This window comes from Amphiprion ocellaris, chromosome 6 (assembly GCF_022539595.1).
Source record: "Amphiprion ocellaris isolate individual 3 ecotype Okinawa chromosome 6, ASM2253959v1, whole genome shotgun sequence".
Classification (NCBI taxonomy): domain Eukaryota; kingdom Metazoa; phylum Chordata; class Actinopteri; family Pomacentridae; genus Amphiprion; species Amphiprion ocellaris.
The window spans coordinates 31,487,457-31,506,149 of record NC_072771.1 but is presented as its reverse complement, the minus strand read 5'-3'; the positions used below and the strand labels follow the sequence as shown (position 1 = coordinate 31,506,149).

Below are 18,693 nucleotides of genomic sequence, written 5' to 3'. Positions count from 1 at the left end.
CTACACACTTTTGTAGGGAAAAAAGCAACATAAGCATTCATTTTGTGTTGTGTTTTCCTTATTTGATGAATATGAGCACAATATTTTCTCTCTTAAGCTCTGTATCTTTCACCACTAAAAGAGAGAAATATCAGGCTCCTTTGCTAACTTCTTTTTTTTTTTTTTTTTTTTACAATTTGTCAATTAGCTAACTTTGCCAAACCAAGGCCAGAGCCAGGGCTGGTCAGGATAGTACACAATGAATTTATCAGCGATTCTTCATTGAAAAAGGCTGTCTGAACCTAACACCAGTTAGAGCAGTGAGACCAAAACAAAACATTAAAGTTTAAGGTCATAAAATTAGAACAGATGCCTGATAGATGCCATAAAGCGTCATCAAGCTAAGTGGAACGGCATTTCTAGTAATGATTCTCTTTAGAACAGCTTTAAGTTTATATTAACTTCTCGAGCTGCTTCATGTTCATTGAAACTGTAGAACTGAGTATACAAAGGTATAAAATCCTACACATGGTTATCTGACATGGATGTAAACATCCTAAAATTAAAGCCAACAACCACCAAGGAAACCTCAGAGATGTTTTATTTCCAGCTATGTGTGCTCGAGTGCAGACATATCACAGTGAAAATTGTGTCACTGTTCTAATACTTTCTGACAGCACTGTATGTGCCCACTCATTTTAAGTCACTCTGAATAACTACAATAGCTAAACACCCCAAATTCAGCTCTGAAAGCCTCAAGCTCGCACAGTACTTTGTGAAATCTTAATTTTTTCCTTTAGCCGCTCTTTTGTTTTTTGTGAATAAACTTGATGTTATTGTATTCTCACCCTAAATTACACATTTATCTCCAACACAGGAAATCTACTTGACAAAATCCATTTGCTAATGAAGCCTTTATCGTTTTGAGGATAGAGACAAGCAAGCTCTTGTTTTGAGCTGCTGCAGTTATGTGTTTCTTTTTCATTCCTCTCTCTTTTCCCTGAACTCTTTCTTTATTGCTTTTTTAATATCCTATTATTTTACCAACCTATTGCTGTTTTTTCCCCCTTTCAGATCTTTGGAGTTGTTTTTTGCCACCAACCAGAATAACAGAAGTGGTGAGCACACAAATGACAAATCTCCTCGTCTCTGCCGTAAGTTCTCCTCTCCTCCCCCTCTGTCCATCTCGTCCCGCACCTCCTCCCCCGTCCGAGCTCGGAAGCTCTCCCTCCACTCCCCCATCACCGCCAGGGTGGGAGGCCTCGACCTCACCAGTCCTCTGTCCAACTCCAGCGTCAACCACAGCAATTCCCAGTCCACTGCCAGCAGCCCCACATCTGCCCACACCCCCCAGACTCCAACACCTCAGACCCCGACCCCAACCGCCTCCTCTCCTCCGCCTCCTCCCTCCTCCACCTCCCCCCCACCCAACAACTCCAAGTCACCGCAGGACCAAGTTCCCCCCATTCCCTCGTCCCCTGACCAGAGTCCCTGCCAAACTGCAGAGGGGGAGGAGGTGCCCAGGATCGACCCCTTCTGTGGGAAACTGCGACGGAGCATCCGCAGAGGTATGTTGTAGTTTCTATAAGCATTCGTACTTTACAAAGCAGTGTGGCTGAATTTTGCTAAAATGTGTGCTAATGTAATAACAAAAGTCTGGCCCTGATGCCATAATAATATCTTAAGAAATACTGCTGCTTAAAAAACACATTTTTTTTATTTGTCTCTACACACAAAGAGTCATGCAAGAAAACAGCATGCATGATAAAAAAAATTTATTGGGCTTTTAGTACCTTTCAATGAGCAATAATTGTAGATCCTGACTTGCACAGATGAGCACATAAATGTAGATATTTTGCTCCTGAAATACTATGATGTTGTTATAATGCAGTGTGACTCTTCTAGGGGAATCACACAATGAGCCATTTGGCTTTTTTAGAATTCTCTCTATGTTGCCTGTGACTGTGCTCCTTACTTTTTAGCTCATTTTCATGTGGTGCAAACAGGTAAATAATGCTTGTAAAAGTTGTAAAATATGAATTTAAACCAGGAATTGTTGCAGGCTGAACAGCATTTCACTGCCACCATCGTTGACACGTGGCTAGATTTTGTCACAGTTGTGCTTTGTTGAATCTGAAGCCAACAGTGATGTTAAACTGCTACATCACAAAGAAGTTAAACCACCAGAGGTCAGCAAAAACTAAGACTCTCATGTGTTATAGAAATGCCCTTAACCTAGATTACAGATTCTTTCAGTACCTGACCTAATCGAACCACTTTTTAAATTCTGTGCTTAAAAACGTTGACAATCTTTTCTAGTCTGACTTTACATGAATACTATTTCAGTAATATACGAGACTCTGCAGCTCTGAGTTATCTTATCTTGGATGTGTTAGTAGAAACATCTACTGCATGCTAATGGTAGACTACTAAATATTAATTTGATGATGTGATGGTTTATTTTTATTTTTTTCAGTTTTGAACACATTCTCTGTTATTTGTTGACTCTGATCCCGACAATGTTGAGAAGTGAAACTGTCGGGAATTTAGTTTTGTTAATTTTTCTTGTTAATAATGAACAAAAAAATATCATTTGTATTTGTTTGTGTCTGTCTAATGCAGCCACACCTTTTGAAACATATTTTTCCCCCACAAATATTTCATGACAATATTTTAGAGTGATGAGTGTAAAATTTTAAGGGTGTCCGACAGCTTTTTTCCACCTCTGTACATGTACAGTTTTGTTGGTGGTGTATTGAAATGCATGTGATGAGCTGGAGGCTACTCATCAAATGGCACAGTGTGAAATGCTCCCTTTATGGACAGAAGTGGCGCCTGGTGGGACATCATTATCTCCTTGCATTTGTGAGCTTGAGTCAGTTAAGTTGACTTCCCACCACACAGGCTCAGATCTTCTAATAGCGGCATTAAAGAGGCCTCTCAGGCTGGAGAGGAAAAGCATCAGGGCATCTGAAGCAGCACAGCGAGGACGAGCTGCAGTTAGACCCTCATTAGTATGAGCACACACATACTGAGTGTGTGTTTGTGTGTGCAAGAGTGTGTTAGTTTGTGACAGCTGCTAACCACTTGCAAGCAGACAAAGACCCATTAGCACTTGCACCATCGAGTCACTCAAAAAAAAATTTCACACTGTCTCATAGTTTGTTCAGCTCTTAATCAGTAGGTGAGTTTTTTTCATTTCTATATATCTGTTGCATGTGTCTGGTGATCTTAGCCTTTTTCTTGGCCTTTCTCTGTGATGAGTGCCAACAAATTAGCAATGTGACGTTCTCGGAAAATGTTGAAAAATTGTCAGATTAATCATATTACAGTTTAAAGTCTCTCTGTGTCTTTCAAGTTCATAAACTCCCAAAAAATTACGTGCCAAATTAAATTCATTGGCATGAAGCAAATTGTTTATTGATGGAGTACAACATTCAAACACACAATTAGTGATATGAGCATCTGCCATCAGTGTGGCTTTCACTACTTAGGGCCAAATACAAAGACAACTGCGTGGCAAATTAAAGGAAAAAAACTTAATGAATAAAAGCAGAAACCTAATAAATGAAGGTGCTTCCATGCAGGCAGGACCAGTTACTGAGTGGTATAGGGAACATACTATATGCTATAGCCTTCACAGTCACCAAATGTCAACCCAGTTGTCGCCGATGAGAGATATTGGCCTTGTGTGTAAGACAGTACTGAACCCAAACTAGCAAATGAAGGATTATCTTCTAGAAATCCCTCCAGCAAAGTTGTAGAGACTTGAGCAGTCTATTGAAAGGAACACCGAAGGTGTTCTGGAAGCTCATTGCTTTATTAAGACACTTCATCTTGTTAACTTCCTCTTAACATGTCATCCATTGGCAATTCAGATTCAGATATACAAGCTCAACAGTAATACCTGTCAATATCATGACATACACTTTAATTATTATTCCGTCCGTACGTCTGTTTGTGTGTATTTGTGTTGGAGTGCCCATCCAAATGTTTCCATTTAAAAAAATCAAATATATTAGGAGTAGATGTTTGCAGACTACACATGCATGTTAACCTACATGAAAGCAGCTGCATACATCGATCAGGCATAACATGACCACCTGCCTAATATTGTGTTGATCACCTTTATGCTGTTAAAACTCCTCTGACCCAGTGGGGCGTGGACACAGGACTTCTGGGGATGTCCTGTGGCACCTGGATGATGGCAGTGAATTCTGTGGGTCCTGTGGGTTGCAGGGTGGGACCTACCTAGATCAGGCTTGTCCTGACACATCCCATGGATGTTCAATAAGATTTGGATCTGGGGAGTGAGGAACCTGGGTGAACAGCTTTGCTCTGTCATGTTCCCCGGGTCACTCCTGAGCAGTTTTTGTGGTGTGTTGGGTGCATTGTCTGCTGAGGGTGGCAACTGGTATCAAGGACTGCTGTTGCCATGGGGATTAGGGGGGTTGCTTGATCTGTAATGTTTAGGTGGGCGGTACATGTCAAACATCCACATGAATGTCAGAACTGAAGGTTTCCCCATCAGAACATTCCATTAGAACAAGGTGATCGACGTTAGGAGTTTGCATATTCTCCCTGTGCATGCGTGGGTTTTCTCCGGGTTCTCCGGCTTCCTCCCACAGTCCAAAAATATGCTGAGGTTAATTGATCATTCTAAATTGTCCGTAGGTGTGAATGTGAGTATGATTCTTCGTCTGTATATGTGGCTCTGCGACAGACTAGTGACCTGTCCAGGGTGTCCCCTGCCTTCACCCTAAGTCAGCTGGAATAGACTCCAGTTCCCTCACAACCCAAATGAGGATTAAGTGGTGTATAGATGATGGATGGATGGATGGATGGATGGATGGATGGATGGATGGATGGATGGATGGATAATCAATGTTATTCACTTCACCCGTCAGTGGTCATAATGTTGTGGCTGATCGGTGTACAATACAAGTAAAGGCCCATTTTACTGGGGATTTACTTGTACACCCACTACAGGATACACAAAATGTGCAGGGAACTAAATGAAGTCATGATCTTATCCATTGGTTATAGTGAGTTCTATCTGCATCACTGTGAAATATAATGAAACTGTCTTCTCCAATAGAACAGCCACAGTAATGGCTGCCACCATAATCATAATCCTCATCATTGTTAATTTTGTCTAGCTGTGCTGGAATCAGTTTCCCTGGAGAAAATCATCCCCGAGTCTCCACAGGGCAGCGAAGCAGGAGACATGTCTCCATGTCGCTCTCCTTCCACACCTCGACACCTCCGCTACAGACAGCCTGGAGGTAACACTGTGTGTGTGTGTGTGTGTGTGTGTGTGTGTGTGTGTGTGTGTGTGTCTGTGTGTGTGGGTTATGACTCATGACTGTACCACAATGCAGTAGCCAGTAGCCAGAGGCCTGTGCAGTGGGCAGCGCTGTGCCCACTGATAGGTTATTCAGAGTCAAGCAAAGATCCCTGACCCAAGAGGCTGACATCTTTAGTGCAGCAGCATAATACAAAAGTCCAACAGCAGAACATTATGTACCCCATAGCTGTGTTTGTGAGAGAGTTTGGTTATGACTCTGTCTCTTGGGAGGGTTTTCCTTAAAGTGGGCCCAGTGAAACAGACTGTCAGGATGACAGAGAGTCTACCCTGCTGCAGAGGCAACACGTGCTTATCAGAGTTAGGATGATGATGGTAATGTCAGTGGTGATAAGAAATGTTGGGACTGATATCATAAAATAAGTGACTAAAAAAAGATGAAGTTCATTTTTATTTCATCTGTTTATTATATATTTTTTATAAAGTATACCCCAAACACTCACAAACCATAGTGTAAATGTATGTTTTGTCTTTTTTTATATGTTTAAGCCTGATGTAAAAGATAGGAGCTAAATGAACTTAGCCATTCTCTGCAAACAACATACTCTGTTCATGCAATTTACAATTCTTTTGAGTGGAAAAGCTCATAATGGAATGACCTGTCTGAGGAGATAAGGCTTGCAGAGTCAGTAACTTCTTTTAAATCAATTCTTAAAACTCACTTTTTTAGACTTGCTTTTATGTGACATTTACTTTTAGCTTTAATTAGTTTTAGGGTTCTATTTTGTATTATGTCCTGTTTATTTTATATGTTCTTTCTTGTTTAAAATTTACCTTCAAATTTTGTGCATAGCCTGTAATTTACAGATTTAGTTTTCACTGTCCTTTCTTTGTTCTAAATAGGTTTATTGACATTTATTTTACAGTGTTTTTGTTTTTTTCCTCTGCTCAAACCCTTTGTGAATATTTAGTCAAACAGTTTCTAAGGAAATGACCAACTATTTGGTATTAATTAGATTTACACAAACAAATTGATGATGAACTGGAAAAAAAAACTTTTAAAAATATAACTAACATTTTGATGTTTAGATAAGTAGTGTAATAAATCATGATGCAAAAAGTTCTTTTAATTTCTGATCATTGTAATCATGTTTCAATGTGTTAGAATAAATTGAAAGTTAATTTTTTTCCCCCTTGTGGTCCAATAACAGCAGCAAAAAATGTAACTGTATTGTTGCCACTAATAGTAATTATATGTTTGTGTATTTTCAGTCCAGTCAGGCGAGAACTCCCGCTGCTCCGTCTCTCCTGCCTCTGCCTTCGCCATCGCCACAGCAGCAGCAGGACACGGTACACCACCAGGTACACACACACACACACACACACACACACACACACACACACACACACACACACACACGCACACACACTCACACATGCACACACACTCAGAATGATTAAATTTATTGTGGAACGTCAAATAGAGAACAGATGTGGAAGGTGAATGTGGTGAACAATCTCAAATAAAATGAAAGGCTAAAGCTATAATAATCAAACCACAATCATATAATAAAATGTTTTTTTTTTTTTGTTTTGTTTTCCTCATTGAAGCTTGCAGTAGCCATAGTCAGTATTTTTTCATCTAATATCGTTTCCTTTAAACCATAATAGCTATAGGCTACAGGCAGAAGTGTTTTATTTTTTACTTTGTTACATCATCAGTGCTTTTTGGTAATGTAGAGATGAGGATATAATGTATATATATATATATATATATATATATATATATATATATATATATATATATATATAAAAATAAAAAAGCCTGCTCGTGAAGTAAATAGTGTTGCTATGAGCTACATGTAGTTAAACATTAGAAAAAGCACAACCTCGACCACTTAAAACACAGAAACTATTTTTTCACATGCACATTTTTTTGGTTTTTATTTGGCCAGATTCAAGGTTTCTGAGATTTTTCCCACTAGAGCCCAGTCCAGTAGAAACTGACTGAATTTGTGGTGATCATACAGTATTTATTACATATATTTACATACAACTGCACCTTGTATGTCATTTTTGCACTACTTTAACCATTTACTTTTTCATTTATGTCCAGCAGCGTGCAATATCAGTTTCACTACTGTTTTGTATTTTATATTTGCCCATCTCCCGCCGCACTTTTAAAAATGTCTGATTTTGTGAATGCTTTGACAGGATTGCTGCTTAATTTTGTAAACTGTCCAATGACAATAAAGGAATTCTATATTATTCTATCAAAGCATTGAAAAGTTATATTTTAATGCAGAAATGTTGTCCTATTTAAGTAATGCACACACTGCACTTTGAACAGTTTTTATTGGAATCATTCAGCAGGAAATTGTGAGGACTGTGGATGATTCTTACCTTGGTTTGTTGAACTAACTCTTTACAAACTCTGCTTACAGGATGCATTAATACATTAAAACAATTTTTAGAATTCTAACTTTTGCTCTTTGTGTTAATTTCCCCCCAGTGTTTACTAACTCTGAAAGAACCTGTGATAAAGAGTTCATCATTCGCCGGGCTGCAACTAACAGAGTGCTCAACGTGTTGCGCCACTGGGTCTCCAAGCACTCGCAGGTCTGTGTGTGTGTGTGTGTGTGTGTGTGTGTGTGTGTGTGTGTGTGTGTGTGTGTGTGTGTGTGTGTGTGTGTGTGTGTGTGTGTGTGTGTGTTTGTGTGTTTGTGTGTTTGTGTGTGTGTGTGTGTGTGTGTGTGTGTGTGTGTGTGTGTGTGTGTGTGTGTGTGTGAGATCCTCTGTTTTGCTGCAGCGATCAGGTCTGTGGTCTCATTAAAGCAAGTGACTGATAACATCTCTCTCTGCTCGGCTGCTCTCACTTTATCGTGTAAACAGCCACATGTACACAAACACATCCTTAAATATTGTTTAAACCGGACAGCCGGCTCGGCCTGCCCACTCTCCCACTAAACAGACAGGGTCTAATTGAACATCAAGGTAATTGCCTGACTCCCGTCATAGAGGACCCACCAGTCTAACCTGCATCCATCTGGCTTATATAGTTTTCTTCTATGATGCAAAACGCTCTGATTACAGGGCAACTTCAGTCAGCTTATTAACACACAGGCGAGCACAAACACATCAGTGTACACCCACTCACATTTATCTTTTGGAGGCCAAGGAATGGAAAGAGCTTGTTAGGACTGACCTTTGAACAGAAGGTAATTTGGGGTGGTAGTGAAAATAGGAGAAGGAAGTGTGAAGACTGTAAGGAATGAGGGAGTTTAGGAAGAGGAGCGGACAGTCGGAGGAAGATTCATGCAGCTGTGACTGATGGCTGGTCAGGTGTGGAGACTAGAGAAAGAGATTAATTGGGAGAAAGGAACCACCTCCACTTCATGTGTGTCGCCTTCTTCATCTTGTAGAGAGGTTTGAATTGATATATGCAGTGAGATAAATAAGCAGATGTTTTTCCATACTGTTTAAACAGTGGCAGCTGTGGTCTCTTTAGTATTTGATTTGATTTGTATTCAGACAATCTTACAAATCAACAACTAGCAGAGATTTATAGTAGTATTGGCTATTTGAGATTTTTGCATCAGTTTAAAATATTAGTGCCAAATCATCTGAGCATCTTGGGCATTTTTTGTTCCTGTCACATATTTATCTACTGTGGGTTCATTTTTCACAGCAAAGTAAAGTCCTGAACCTTTATAGAAACAGCACAATCATGGCTAGAAGTACAAAGACCTCAAAGATGTCTAAATGTCTTCTTTGCTGTATGATTAAGTCATATTGCCATAAATCACCAAATCGTTCGTTGTTTATATACAAAAATTTCAAAAAAATGGAATTAACATATGCAAAATGGTTCCAAGTGTGCACCAGTGTTATCAGTGCTGGAAAAATCACTGGTAGCTCTACATGCTATAGTGTTTTTTTTAACCACTTCCATTTTTGATTTGTTTCTGTATTCAGCATCTTGCACTAGCTAACTGTTAGCATCAGCACTGGTCACTACCTGGAGCATCTCCTAAACGGGCCTGGGTCAGCTGAACGTGGCAGTGCTGTTTAGATTGTGTAGGAGCAGTGTGAACTGGCACTAAGGGGGGTTAATCTGGGACGCCAGAGTTCACCGCCTAGCCTCCTGGAGGTGTTGTGGGACTAAATGGGTGAAACACCGTTGAAGGGAGGTTTCCACCTGATGAGCCCCAGAGATGTGTGAGGAATCACTGCTCACTGGTGTGTATAGTGATGGGTCATTGATCCGAGGTCCTTCATTGAGTGAGCATCTTTCTTGTTTGGAGCACAAGTGTCCTGTGTTTAAAGCAACTTTTTAACTGCTTCCAATGTTGATTTGTTTCTGTACTTGTCTCCTCTCTGCTGTCTGTAAACAGAGCCTGGAGTTCAGCCTAGTCACAACTGGGTCACTAACGGCTTCACGGTTGGAAAGAGGAGCACAGAATTATTATTTTTTTAAAAATTTTTTACAGAATCTGGTTAGTGAAAATATAAAAGTTTGGGCAATTTTTTAGATGACACATGTGGAATAAAGTGACATGACAGCATCCAGCATGTCAACAACTTGTTCTCGTCTGTTTCTAGTCACTTTTTGCATTGTGTCGTTTAAATACAGCTGACACTGTAAAAGAAGGTGTATGCACGGGCCACATTATCTGATCATTGTCCTTTAAAGCCACATCTGACAAAGCTGTGAATTAACTCAATTTGTCGGCAGGTAAACAGTTCCAAAACTTTTTATGCACAGTTGGCAAAATTGAATCCTTTACTAGCTACAATAATAGAAATTAGATTTTTAAAATCTTTTTCTCTAAGTCAAAGAAAGAAGAACATTTGAATGCTGCGTTTATATTTTAGCTCAACGCGTCTGTGTTTCAAGTATCGAAGTTCACTTGTGTTCATGTTCAGGACTTCGAGATGAACGGGGAGCTGAAGATGTCGGTGATCTGTCTTCTGGAGGAGGTGCTCAGAGATCCAGACCTGCTGCCTCAGGAGAGAAAAGCTACTGCAAACATACTAAGGTGCTGAACAAACTCAACATGAACTCGCAGAAACATGCAGCATGTACATGAAGCACTCTGATATAGCATCTGAATTTCTGATATTGAATTGTCTTGCAGTTATTTGTAAATGATCATTCCCTTTTTTTCTGACTCTATTATGATGTATTCCAATGTATTTCCTTCTTAGCTGTACTATTTTTCTATATTCTGTCTTATAGTGCCCTTTCTCAAGACGAGCAGGAAGACGCCCAGCTGAGGATAGAAGACATCTTACAGATGGTGAGAAAATTGAAGCATTTAAGAGGAACTTTTTAGTAGCCACTGAATAAGTATTAGCCACTTAATGTTCTATTATACCAATTCTGTGGCAATAATTTCTCGTATAAAAAGAGAAATTCCTTTTTGCTCCTTGGCTTAAGGCTCTTGTTCCTGCAGCACAGAAAACTGTCATACATCTCTTTGGTACAATATCAACACATTCTGTGAATTGTGAATATTTTTTTACATTTAAAAACCCTGTGCAATATTTATTTAGTATATATGAATATGAATGAAAGAATATATTAGAATATATCTAGAGTATATACTATGTCATTATTTTTCTACTGTGCAATGCCAATACTCAGTATTTCTATTCATCAAAAAATCCATCCATGCAACACTACTGATATGTGCAATACTGTTATTTCTGGAACTAGTACTTATGTATATTTTGCTTTAATTTTAACTTTTGTGTTCTTTTCGTTTCTGTGGTTGTCCATGAGATGACCAGGTTTCATGAAGTTAGCCTGCTTAATGTACTTACACACTTTCCTGGTTAGTCCTCTTTACCAGTTGCCAGGAGTTACGAGGTGAATTGTCTTGTCTTAAAAATTCCTGGAAATCACAAACAGACACAAATAGCTTTTTCTAAGATGTGGGAAAAAAAAAACAGGATTGGTACACACTGTCCTGTCCCCCAGGCAGAGGGTGTAAATACACCCTCTTCCTGACAGAGCTGCTCTCCAGGGGCCCATCAGCTGTCATCACCCATATTCATCACAGCCAGTGTCTTTATTAGGTATTTATACCTCCTTGTTATTTACGTTTGTGTTATAATTTTGTTTGTCTGTGTGTGTGACAGGCTGACTGTCCGAAGGCAGAGTGTTTCGAGTCTCTCTCAGCGATGGAGTTGGCCGAGCAGATCACTCTGCTGGATCACATCGTCTTCCGGAGCATTCCCTATGAGTCAGTCCTCTCCCGACACTCTGTCACACTATGAACTGACAAACAAAGCAGAATCACCTTCATGATCACTGCTTATTATGCAATCAGTTAATCCCCATCAGTATGATTTTAGCTAGAAAAAGGAGTAAACTCATGGTGTTGCAGTTTAACTCTACAACTACAAATAATATGCTGTTTTTTTAAACTAGAGGTCTACTTTCTACTAATTTTACATGAACCTACTGAACTTCATGTGTATTCTGGATGTTTTTTGCTCCTATCACATTTTTACTCACTGTGGATTCAAGTCCTGCACCTCCATGGAAACAACACAATCATGACTACAAGCAGAGAGAACTCATGAATGTCTTTTGAGCAGCATTGCAAAGTTATAATAATAATAAAAAAAGCAAAACAAAGTTGAATCTGTTCAGTTATTTTTTATTTTGTAAGAAAAATTAACCAAAACTGGAATCAATTTCTAGAACAACAATTGCTTACTGGAGTTATTAGCACTGAAATTTTTTTTTTAAATAACTGCATTTTTAATTTGTTCTCATACTTATCTCCTATCCACTCTGTGTAAGTACAGCTTGTAGTTTCGCCAAAAAAATAAATAAAAAATCCCCAAATTTTCTTGAAATGACTGTTGGTTATAGCTGACTGACTAAAACCTTCACAGCTACAGCTGAGCAGCTGGACGGCTCAGTGATTCCCAGCCCTGACTTTGGTGGTTCAGATCCCGGTCAGGGCGCAGTTGTCCAGTGAGGACCCTTAGGCAAGCTCAGTAGTGCTGCCCTGCCTGCCTACCTTGTGTTGTGTCTACTGTCAGATGTGCGTCGCTTTGGACAAAAGTGTCTGTTAAATAAAATTGTAAATTGTACATGAGGGAGGACAGAATGTTTCGTTTTCTACAGAATCTGTTTAGAGCAAACAGTTAATTTTGGAAAACAATCAAGTTAGACATGTAGAATAAAGTAATTTTGATAAAATATCACAATTTTAGGAGTAGATTTTATTTTATTTTTTGGCAAGAATGTCATGTCACAGATGAGTAATTTAAGGACCACTGGATCACTGAAAATCCAGTGATTCTCTCTGTTTTTACGCTGCTAGCTCTGATAAATAATGTAATTTTGGAGTTTTTAAAAAAAAGATAACAGGTTTTTCAAATCTGAAGTCCGCAGTGTTAAATTTAAAGCAATTAAACTATATGTTATATGATGGTTTTCCTTTGGTTGTATATTTTCTTTTAAATAATGCCACATATTTAATCTTATTACATAGCAGCTGTGTTGCCGTCAAAAACCTTTGAGCTATAAAAATGACTCAGTTGCTCAATTTACAAAATTACATTCACATACAACTTAATTTTTTTGAAAAACCACAAACACTAGTGTTTTGTTTTTTATCTGACCTTTTTATTCAAACTTAGATTTCCATCTACCAGTAATGTTACACACAGCTGGTTGATTTCTTGATCTCTCTATAGCTTGTGAAGCGCCACTTTCTTTACTTGTGGGGCTTAATAAGCGCAAGAAATGCTTATCAGCTTCTGCTGCTGATTATATCGTTAAGTCACAAGCTTTAGTTAATATAACTTACCTTTCTGACACTCCTGTGCTATACTTACTGTGTGTGATCTCATTTTCATGCATCTCGTGTCTTCTCAGAGAGTTCCTGGGCCAGGGCTGGATGAAGGAGGATAAGACGGACAGGACGCCCTACATCATGAAAACTAGTCAACACTTCAATGATGTAACACCTCATGATATCTTTTATTCAGATTCTGTAACTATCCAGTGTGTGTTCTTCTACATTCCTCTTTTCTTTCCCTTTTGAAGATGAGCAACCTGGTGGCATCGCAGATTATGACCCACACTGATGTGGGCTCCAGGGCCAGCTCCATCGAGAAATGGGTTGCTGTGGCGGACATCTGCCGCTGTCTGAACAACTACAACGGAGTGCTGGAGATCACATCTGCACTCAATCGCAGCGCCATCTACCGCTTAAAGAAGACCTGGGCTAAAATCAGCAAACAGGTGGAATATTTCTCCATCCGTCCTCTCTCTATAAAAAAACTAATATCTATAAAGTGCGTCGACCATTACAAGAAAAATCTTTTGTCTCTGAAATGCCTGCAAAAGTGTGTTCTTCTTTGATGCCATTTACGAGTTCAGAGATAAGACAATGCAGAACCTTGTAATGTTTAGTATTTGCTCTTTGCTTAATTCTCATTAAACCTAAATTGATTAAAACCACAATTGCCCAATTACCAGACAGTCTGTCTGTCCACCAAGCCATGCTATGCAGGGCAAATTTAATTTACCATTTGATTACAATCATCTTTTATTGAGAGCAAGTGGATCGTAGGTTAATGCAACCATCTTGTTTGTCCTTTGTTCTTTATAATAACCTTTTCAAATGATGGCAAATGTCTGTTTGTGATTTTGTCCAGACTAAAGCCCTGATGGACAAACTGCAGAAGACTGTCTCCTCTGAGGGAAGATTCAAAAATCTGAGGGAGACGCTGAAAAAGTGAGTCTCAAATTACAGATCAGAAAATAAATATATGTTTTTATTAACGTTAAACTAATTTGTTGCATTATTCCTTTGTACTTTTTCTCCAGCTGCAACCCTCCATGTGTGCCGTACTTGGGAATGTATCTGACAGACTTGGCCTTTATTGAGGAGGGAACACCAAATTTTACTGAGGAGGGTCTCGTTAACTTCTCTAAAATGAGGATGGTAGGCATATGATCTGCAAAAAGGAAGCAAATCAACTGCACATGACTGCTGTACTATTATTATCAAGTTAAATTCCATGTTTTCTTTAGATATCCCACATCATCAGAGAGATCCGACAGTTCCAGCAGACGCCGTACAGAATAGAGCATCAAGCCAAGGTCTTGTCTTTTTTTCAGTAACAGTGCCTTTTTATTTATTTCAGAGCATCATGAAAGCAGCACTGAACATTACTGACTTTAAAGCACATTTAAAGAGTAATAAAGAAAAAATATTCATTCGCTATATAAGCACTATTTTGTGTATACAAAACATAAACAAAGGGCCACAAGCATTAAAAACCTAAAAAATTCTGATATTAAAAAAATCCTAAGATAAATTTATACACTAGTATGTAGACATGAGTTCATAAAAAGGTTTTTACAAATGATTTCACAAGGTTTGACACCACAGATCCTTTATGGAAGTGCTGGTGTTGGCTGCTGTTGTGAGAGGATTATTGGAAATCCCTCTGATATATGGTGGTCTTTTCAAAGTGTACATCTGGCCCTGTGTAATCCTAATGCTCTGAGCTCTAAACCCTGTCAGTGGGTTTTGGTTTTTTAGATACCAAAATTACACCATTTATCAGAAACAGAAAGTGTAAAAACTGAAACTTTCTGACAGCTCTTGGGTGATTCATCTGTGATATACCATTCCACTAGAAAACTAAACCAAACCGAAGTTTAAAATCTGGATTTTCATCAAAATCTCCTTATTCTACACGTCTCATTTAAAAGTTTTCCAGAAATGTAAAATCTGCTCTGACCAGATTCTGTAAAAAAAGAAAAAAATTCTGCATTATGTGGCAGAAATTCTTATATTTTTCAGCCGAATTGTGGGCTGCATATACACAGACCAGATAGAACCCAAGTATGGAAACAAATTAACAGTGTAAATATTTAAATACTTCCAGCATGTGGAGCAACCTTTTTTTTCCAATATTGGTCACATCTGCTGACACTTAGAAAAATGTTTTATTGTAGTTGTTGATGCCAGGTCTTATTCATTTTTGGAGAAAAGAAAATCAAAGTTATCAGCTTTGTTTTTTTTATGATTTATGGCATTATAACTGTGTCATACTTCACATTAGACATTTTAAGTTCTTTCTATCTCCAGCTATGGTTGTGCTGTTTCCACAGAGGTACAGGACTTTATATTACAGTGAAAAATGAGCCAACAGTGAGCAAAAATGTGACAGGAGCAAAAACACCAGAAACTGCTTTGGATTCAGAGGATTAAATCACCAATAAAATGTTTCTGTTTTCTGTCAGACATCTGCTGAGTATCACTTCTACCCTTGTAATCAGAGAATAGTGTAAGGTACTTTTATTAAAGCGTCAATAGAATCTACATTCATTTTGAACTAAGTAAAGTATTTATTGAGAACTCACTTGTAAAATCATTTTATTTTATTCTCTCAAGTGCGGCTGTGGATATACTGTAGGTTGCTGATGTGAAACTTGCATGTTGTCTCCCTTCATGTATGTTTTCCGGTGCAGGTGACGCAGTACCTTCTGGATAAGACTCTGATCATGGATGAGGACACGCTCTACGATCTCTCACTGAAGATCGAGCCCAGGCTTCCTGCCTGAGTTACAGCTGTCTGTGGCCTGTGGGAGCCTGTCAAACCTGGACCCCCTCCCCTCAAAGGGTGACACACCCCTGTAATCTCATCAACCGAGAGAAAATTGGGAGAAAAGTTTTGAGAGCGACATGGAAATGGAAAGAGATACTTACTGAAATGGGAGGTATCTAGGAGATGAACAAGCTTGAGAGTTTTACAAGTTATTGAGAGGGCATGAGAGGAAGACAGGAATGTGTAAGGTGTTGGTTGGACTGATTGTCTTCTTGGAGCGGACTACACTTTGGTTGCATCGCATGAGGGTTTTGAGGAAATTACATGTCGCTGTGTGTGCTCGTCATTCCTCAGTCCAGAGTGTGGTGCACACGGCTTCCTCAGACAGCCTGAAAGTGCAGGAAAGAGTGAGAGCATGGAGCGAGTGGATGACACACGGTGGATATAACAGAGATGTAGCATATACAGATAGTGTGACAGAGAGATGTCTGAGCTTGTGTCTCTGTGCTGTTGTCTGTGTTCTGTTGCCTGTGCATTTCCGTGCCATGTCCTGGAGCAAGAGCCCCAAAATGCTTTCTGTTATGATGGTCACCGCATAAAACTTGCATGATTTCAGCTTGGGATGTAACTGTGTAAAAAAAAAAAACAAAACAAACAAAAAAAAGGCCTTCAACCTGACCCCTGACCCTCAGCTTAGCATGCCTCACTCTTAGCAGGGTGACTTTCTAAGCCACTATGCATCCTCAGTGGGCTGGGTACGGCGAAATGCCTTTAAGCCTTCAAATATGATATAGAAAGACACAAAAATGAAACCTAAAATTAGATATATTTTGATTGTTTCATATTTTTCCCTTCATGAAACAATTATTTGTCTTTAGTCACCTTTTGGCTAAAAACTTTCCACTAGATTGAAAAGCTTTTTTTTTTTTTTTTTTTTTTAAATAAAAATGTCCACATGAATGATAGAAATTAAAAAAAGAAAAAGTCAGTGCCTTCCACTAGTGTTGGTCCCTAGAATTGACAATGTGCAAGCATAAAGTTTTATATAAATCTTAATATTTCCTTTTAAAAAATTAACTAGAGTTACGAATTAAATGTCTTTTTTTCAGAAAATAGGTCATGTAGACTAAACAGTAGCATGTTAGTGTGAACACAGTAAAGTCACTGCAGCATCTGATCATCAGCAAATATCTCCCTCTACTGCTTCAACGTTGTTATAACCTCCACTAACCCAAAGCTTTCGCAGCATTTGTGTGCTGTTTTATTTGACTCTTATAAACTGTCGCCTGTGCTAAAGTGTGAAGTCATGTTTCTGTGTGTAACCAGCCATGACTACAGTTTAGGCTGGGACGGTTTTTTTGCACTCTGAGATGTAGCTTTGCTTGATTGACAGTGAAATCGTTACTTAAACAGCTATTTATTTAATCATATACTGTATGTATGTTATTTTTGTATATAGTGACTTTACACATATCATACGATTGATGAAGAAATCTGAATTGTTATGCTGTGAATATTGATTTATCGTTGTTTTTTTAATTTCTTTCTTTCTAGCTTTCATGTTGAATTCTAGTTTTGCATCCCAGGCTCTTGTATAGAAAGAACTCTGTTTAACTTTATTCTTAAGAAAAAAAAGATGCCTTTTAAAGGTTAAAAAAATGTAGCATTTGAATAATCAGACTTTGTTTTCTGTATTGATGATATGATGAATATAGTTGTCCTGCATGCACACAACAGCTGCATGTTGTGCACGTCTGACTGGACGCTCCCTGTACTTTCTTCCTCTGCTTCTCTATATTAATATCGTCTCTGTAGCTGTCAGGAAAAAGCTATGAAAACAATATTTGTCCATCAAATCTGGCATGTTTGTCTCCTAGTTTACCTCACGAATTCAAGCCTAGACTCTAGGACATGCCATCTGCAAAACAGCGTGTTGTTATGCAGTAGCAGTGTTGGATCTTTCCTCATTAAACAATGATCTTGTTCCAAATCGATTAGAGGGAATGTTTCCAGATTTTGCTTTTGGGAAAACTTTGTCCTTTGCACTGCGTCTTTAACTCAGAGTGTCTGTTTTACATACAGGTTTGGGAATGCAGGATGCTGTGTTTGTATTGTAATATTATTTTTGTGTACTTGTTTGTGTGTTTATTTATTTGTTTGCATTTTTTCATGTGTGGGTGCAGGGAAAATAAACTCAACATGCCTTATGTGTTTGCATATTTCCTTGGACTGTGCAATGATTTCAGTGATATCAGGGTGCTTTCGCTTCGGCTGCTTCTAGCGAGAGCTTCCATTCATTTTCAGGCCTTTTTTTTGTCAACAGGAACATTCTCTCTGCATCAACAAATTCAGCAAATATCAGCCAGGATGTTGGAGCCAAACTAAATCTCTGTGAGACGGAGGACCCGTGCATGTTTTGGCTATTAAATCAGAGGAAGCCACCAGTGACGCTGCACAACAGCAATGTGTGTTTACAAGGGAAGGAATGCTGTTGTATATCCAGAGTGCAGTTTAATTTAACCAACAAATCTTTTGCTGACATTGGCACATATTACCCAAACACCAGAACAAGATTTTAACTTGTGCATTTTTAACACAACAAATCTGGCGCTTCTCTTATGCAGGGATGGATAATTAAGGAATTTTAGCTTTTGTTGGTTTACTTTTGTACCAGTTGTTGCACCAGAAGCCTGTCCTGTGAAGTATAATTTGGGGTTAATGAAGTAACTTCAGGTTAACTCTGGGTTTACAGGACTGTAAGGCTCTGTAACTTATACTGCACACTTAAACTGCTCCAACAGGTTGTGTTTGAGACCAAC

The 18,693-nt window shown here is 38.7% G+C and overlaps 1 protein-coding gene across 3 annotated transcripts in view; it reads left to right on the top strand.

Moving 5' to 3' along the window:
• rasgrf2b (Ras protein-specific guanine nucleotide-releasing factor 2b) overlaps positions 1 to 18,081 on the top strand; it is a 52,595-nt gene extending 34,514 nt beyond the window's left edge. For all 3 annotated transcript variants that reach the window (XM_055011461.1, XM_055011460.1, XM_055011462.1), the window contains 13 exons: positions 1,054 to 1,547; positions 5,139 to 5,264; positions 6,557 to 6,646; positions 7,797 to 7,903; positions 10,211 to 10,323; positions 10,524 to 10,584; positions 11,429 to 11,532; positions 13,185 to 13,269; positions 13,356 to 13,553; positions 13,970 to 14,049; positions 14,142 to 14,259; positions 14,349 to 14,417; positions 15,798 to 18,081. In XM_055011461.1, coding sequence (XP_054867436.1) covers positions 1,054 to 1,547; positions 5,139 to 5,264; positions 6,557 to 6,646; positions 7,797 to 7,903; positions 10,211 to 10,323; positions 10,524 to 10,584; positions 11,429 to 11,532; positions 13,185 to 13,269; positions 13,356 to 13,553; positions 13,970 to 14,049; positions 14,142 to 14,259; positions 14,349 to 14,417; positions 15,798 to 15,890 — 1,738 coding nt within the window. In that variant the 3' untranslated portion in view covers positions 15,891 to 18,081. The remainder of the gene's footprint in view (positions 1 to 1,053; positions 1,548 to 5,138; positions 5,265 to 6,556; positions 6,647 to 7,796; positions 7,904 to 10,210; positions 10,324 to 10,523; positions 10,585 to 11,428; positions 11,533 to 13,184; positions 13,270 to 13,355; positions 13,554 to 13,969; positions 14,050 to 14,141; positions 14,260 to 14,348; positions 14,418 to 15,797) is intronic.
• Positions 18,082 to 18,693: the final 612 nt, after the last annotated feature.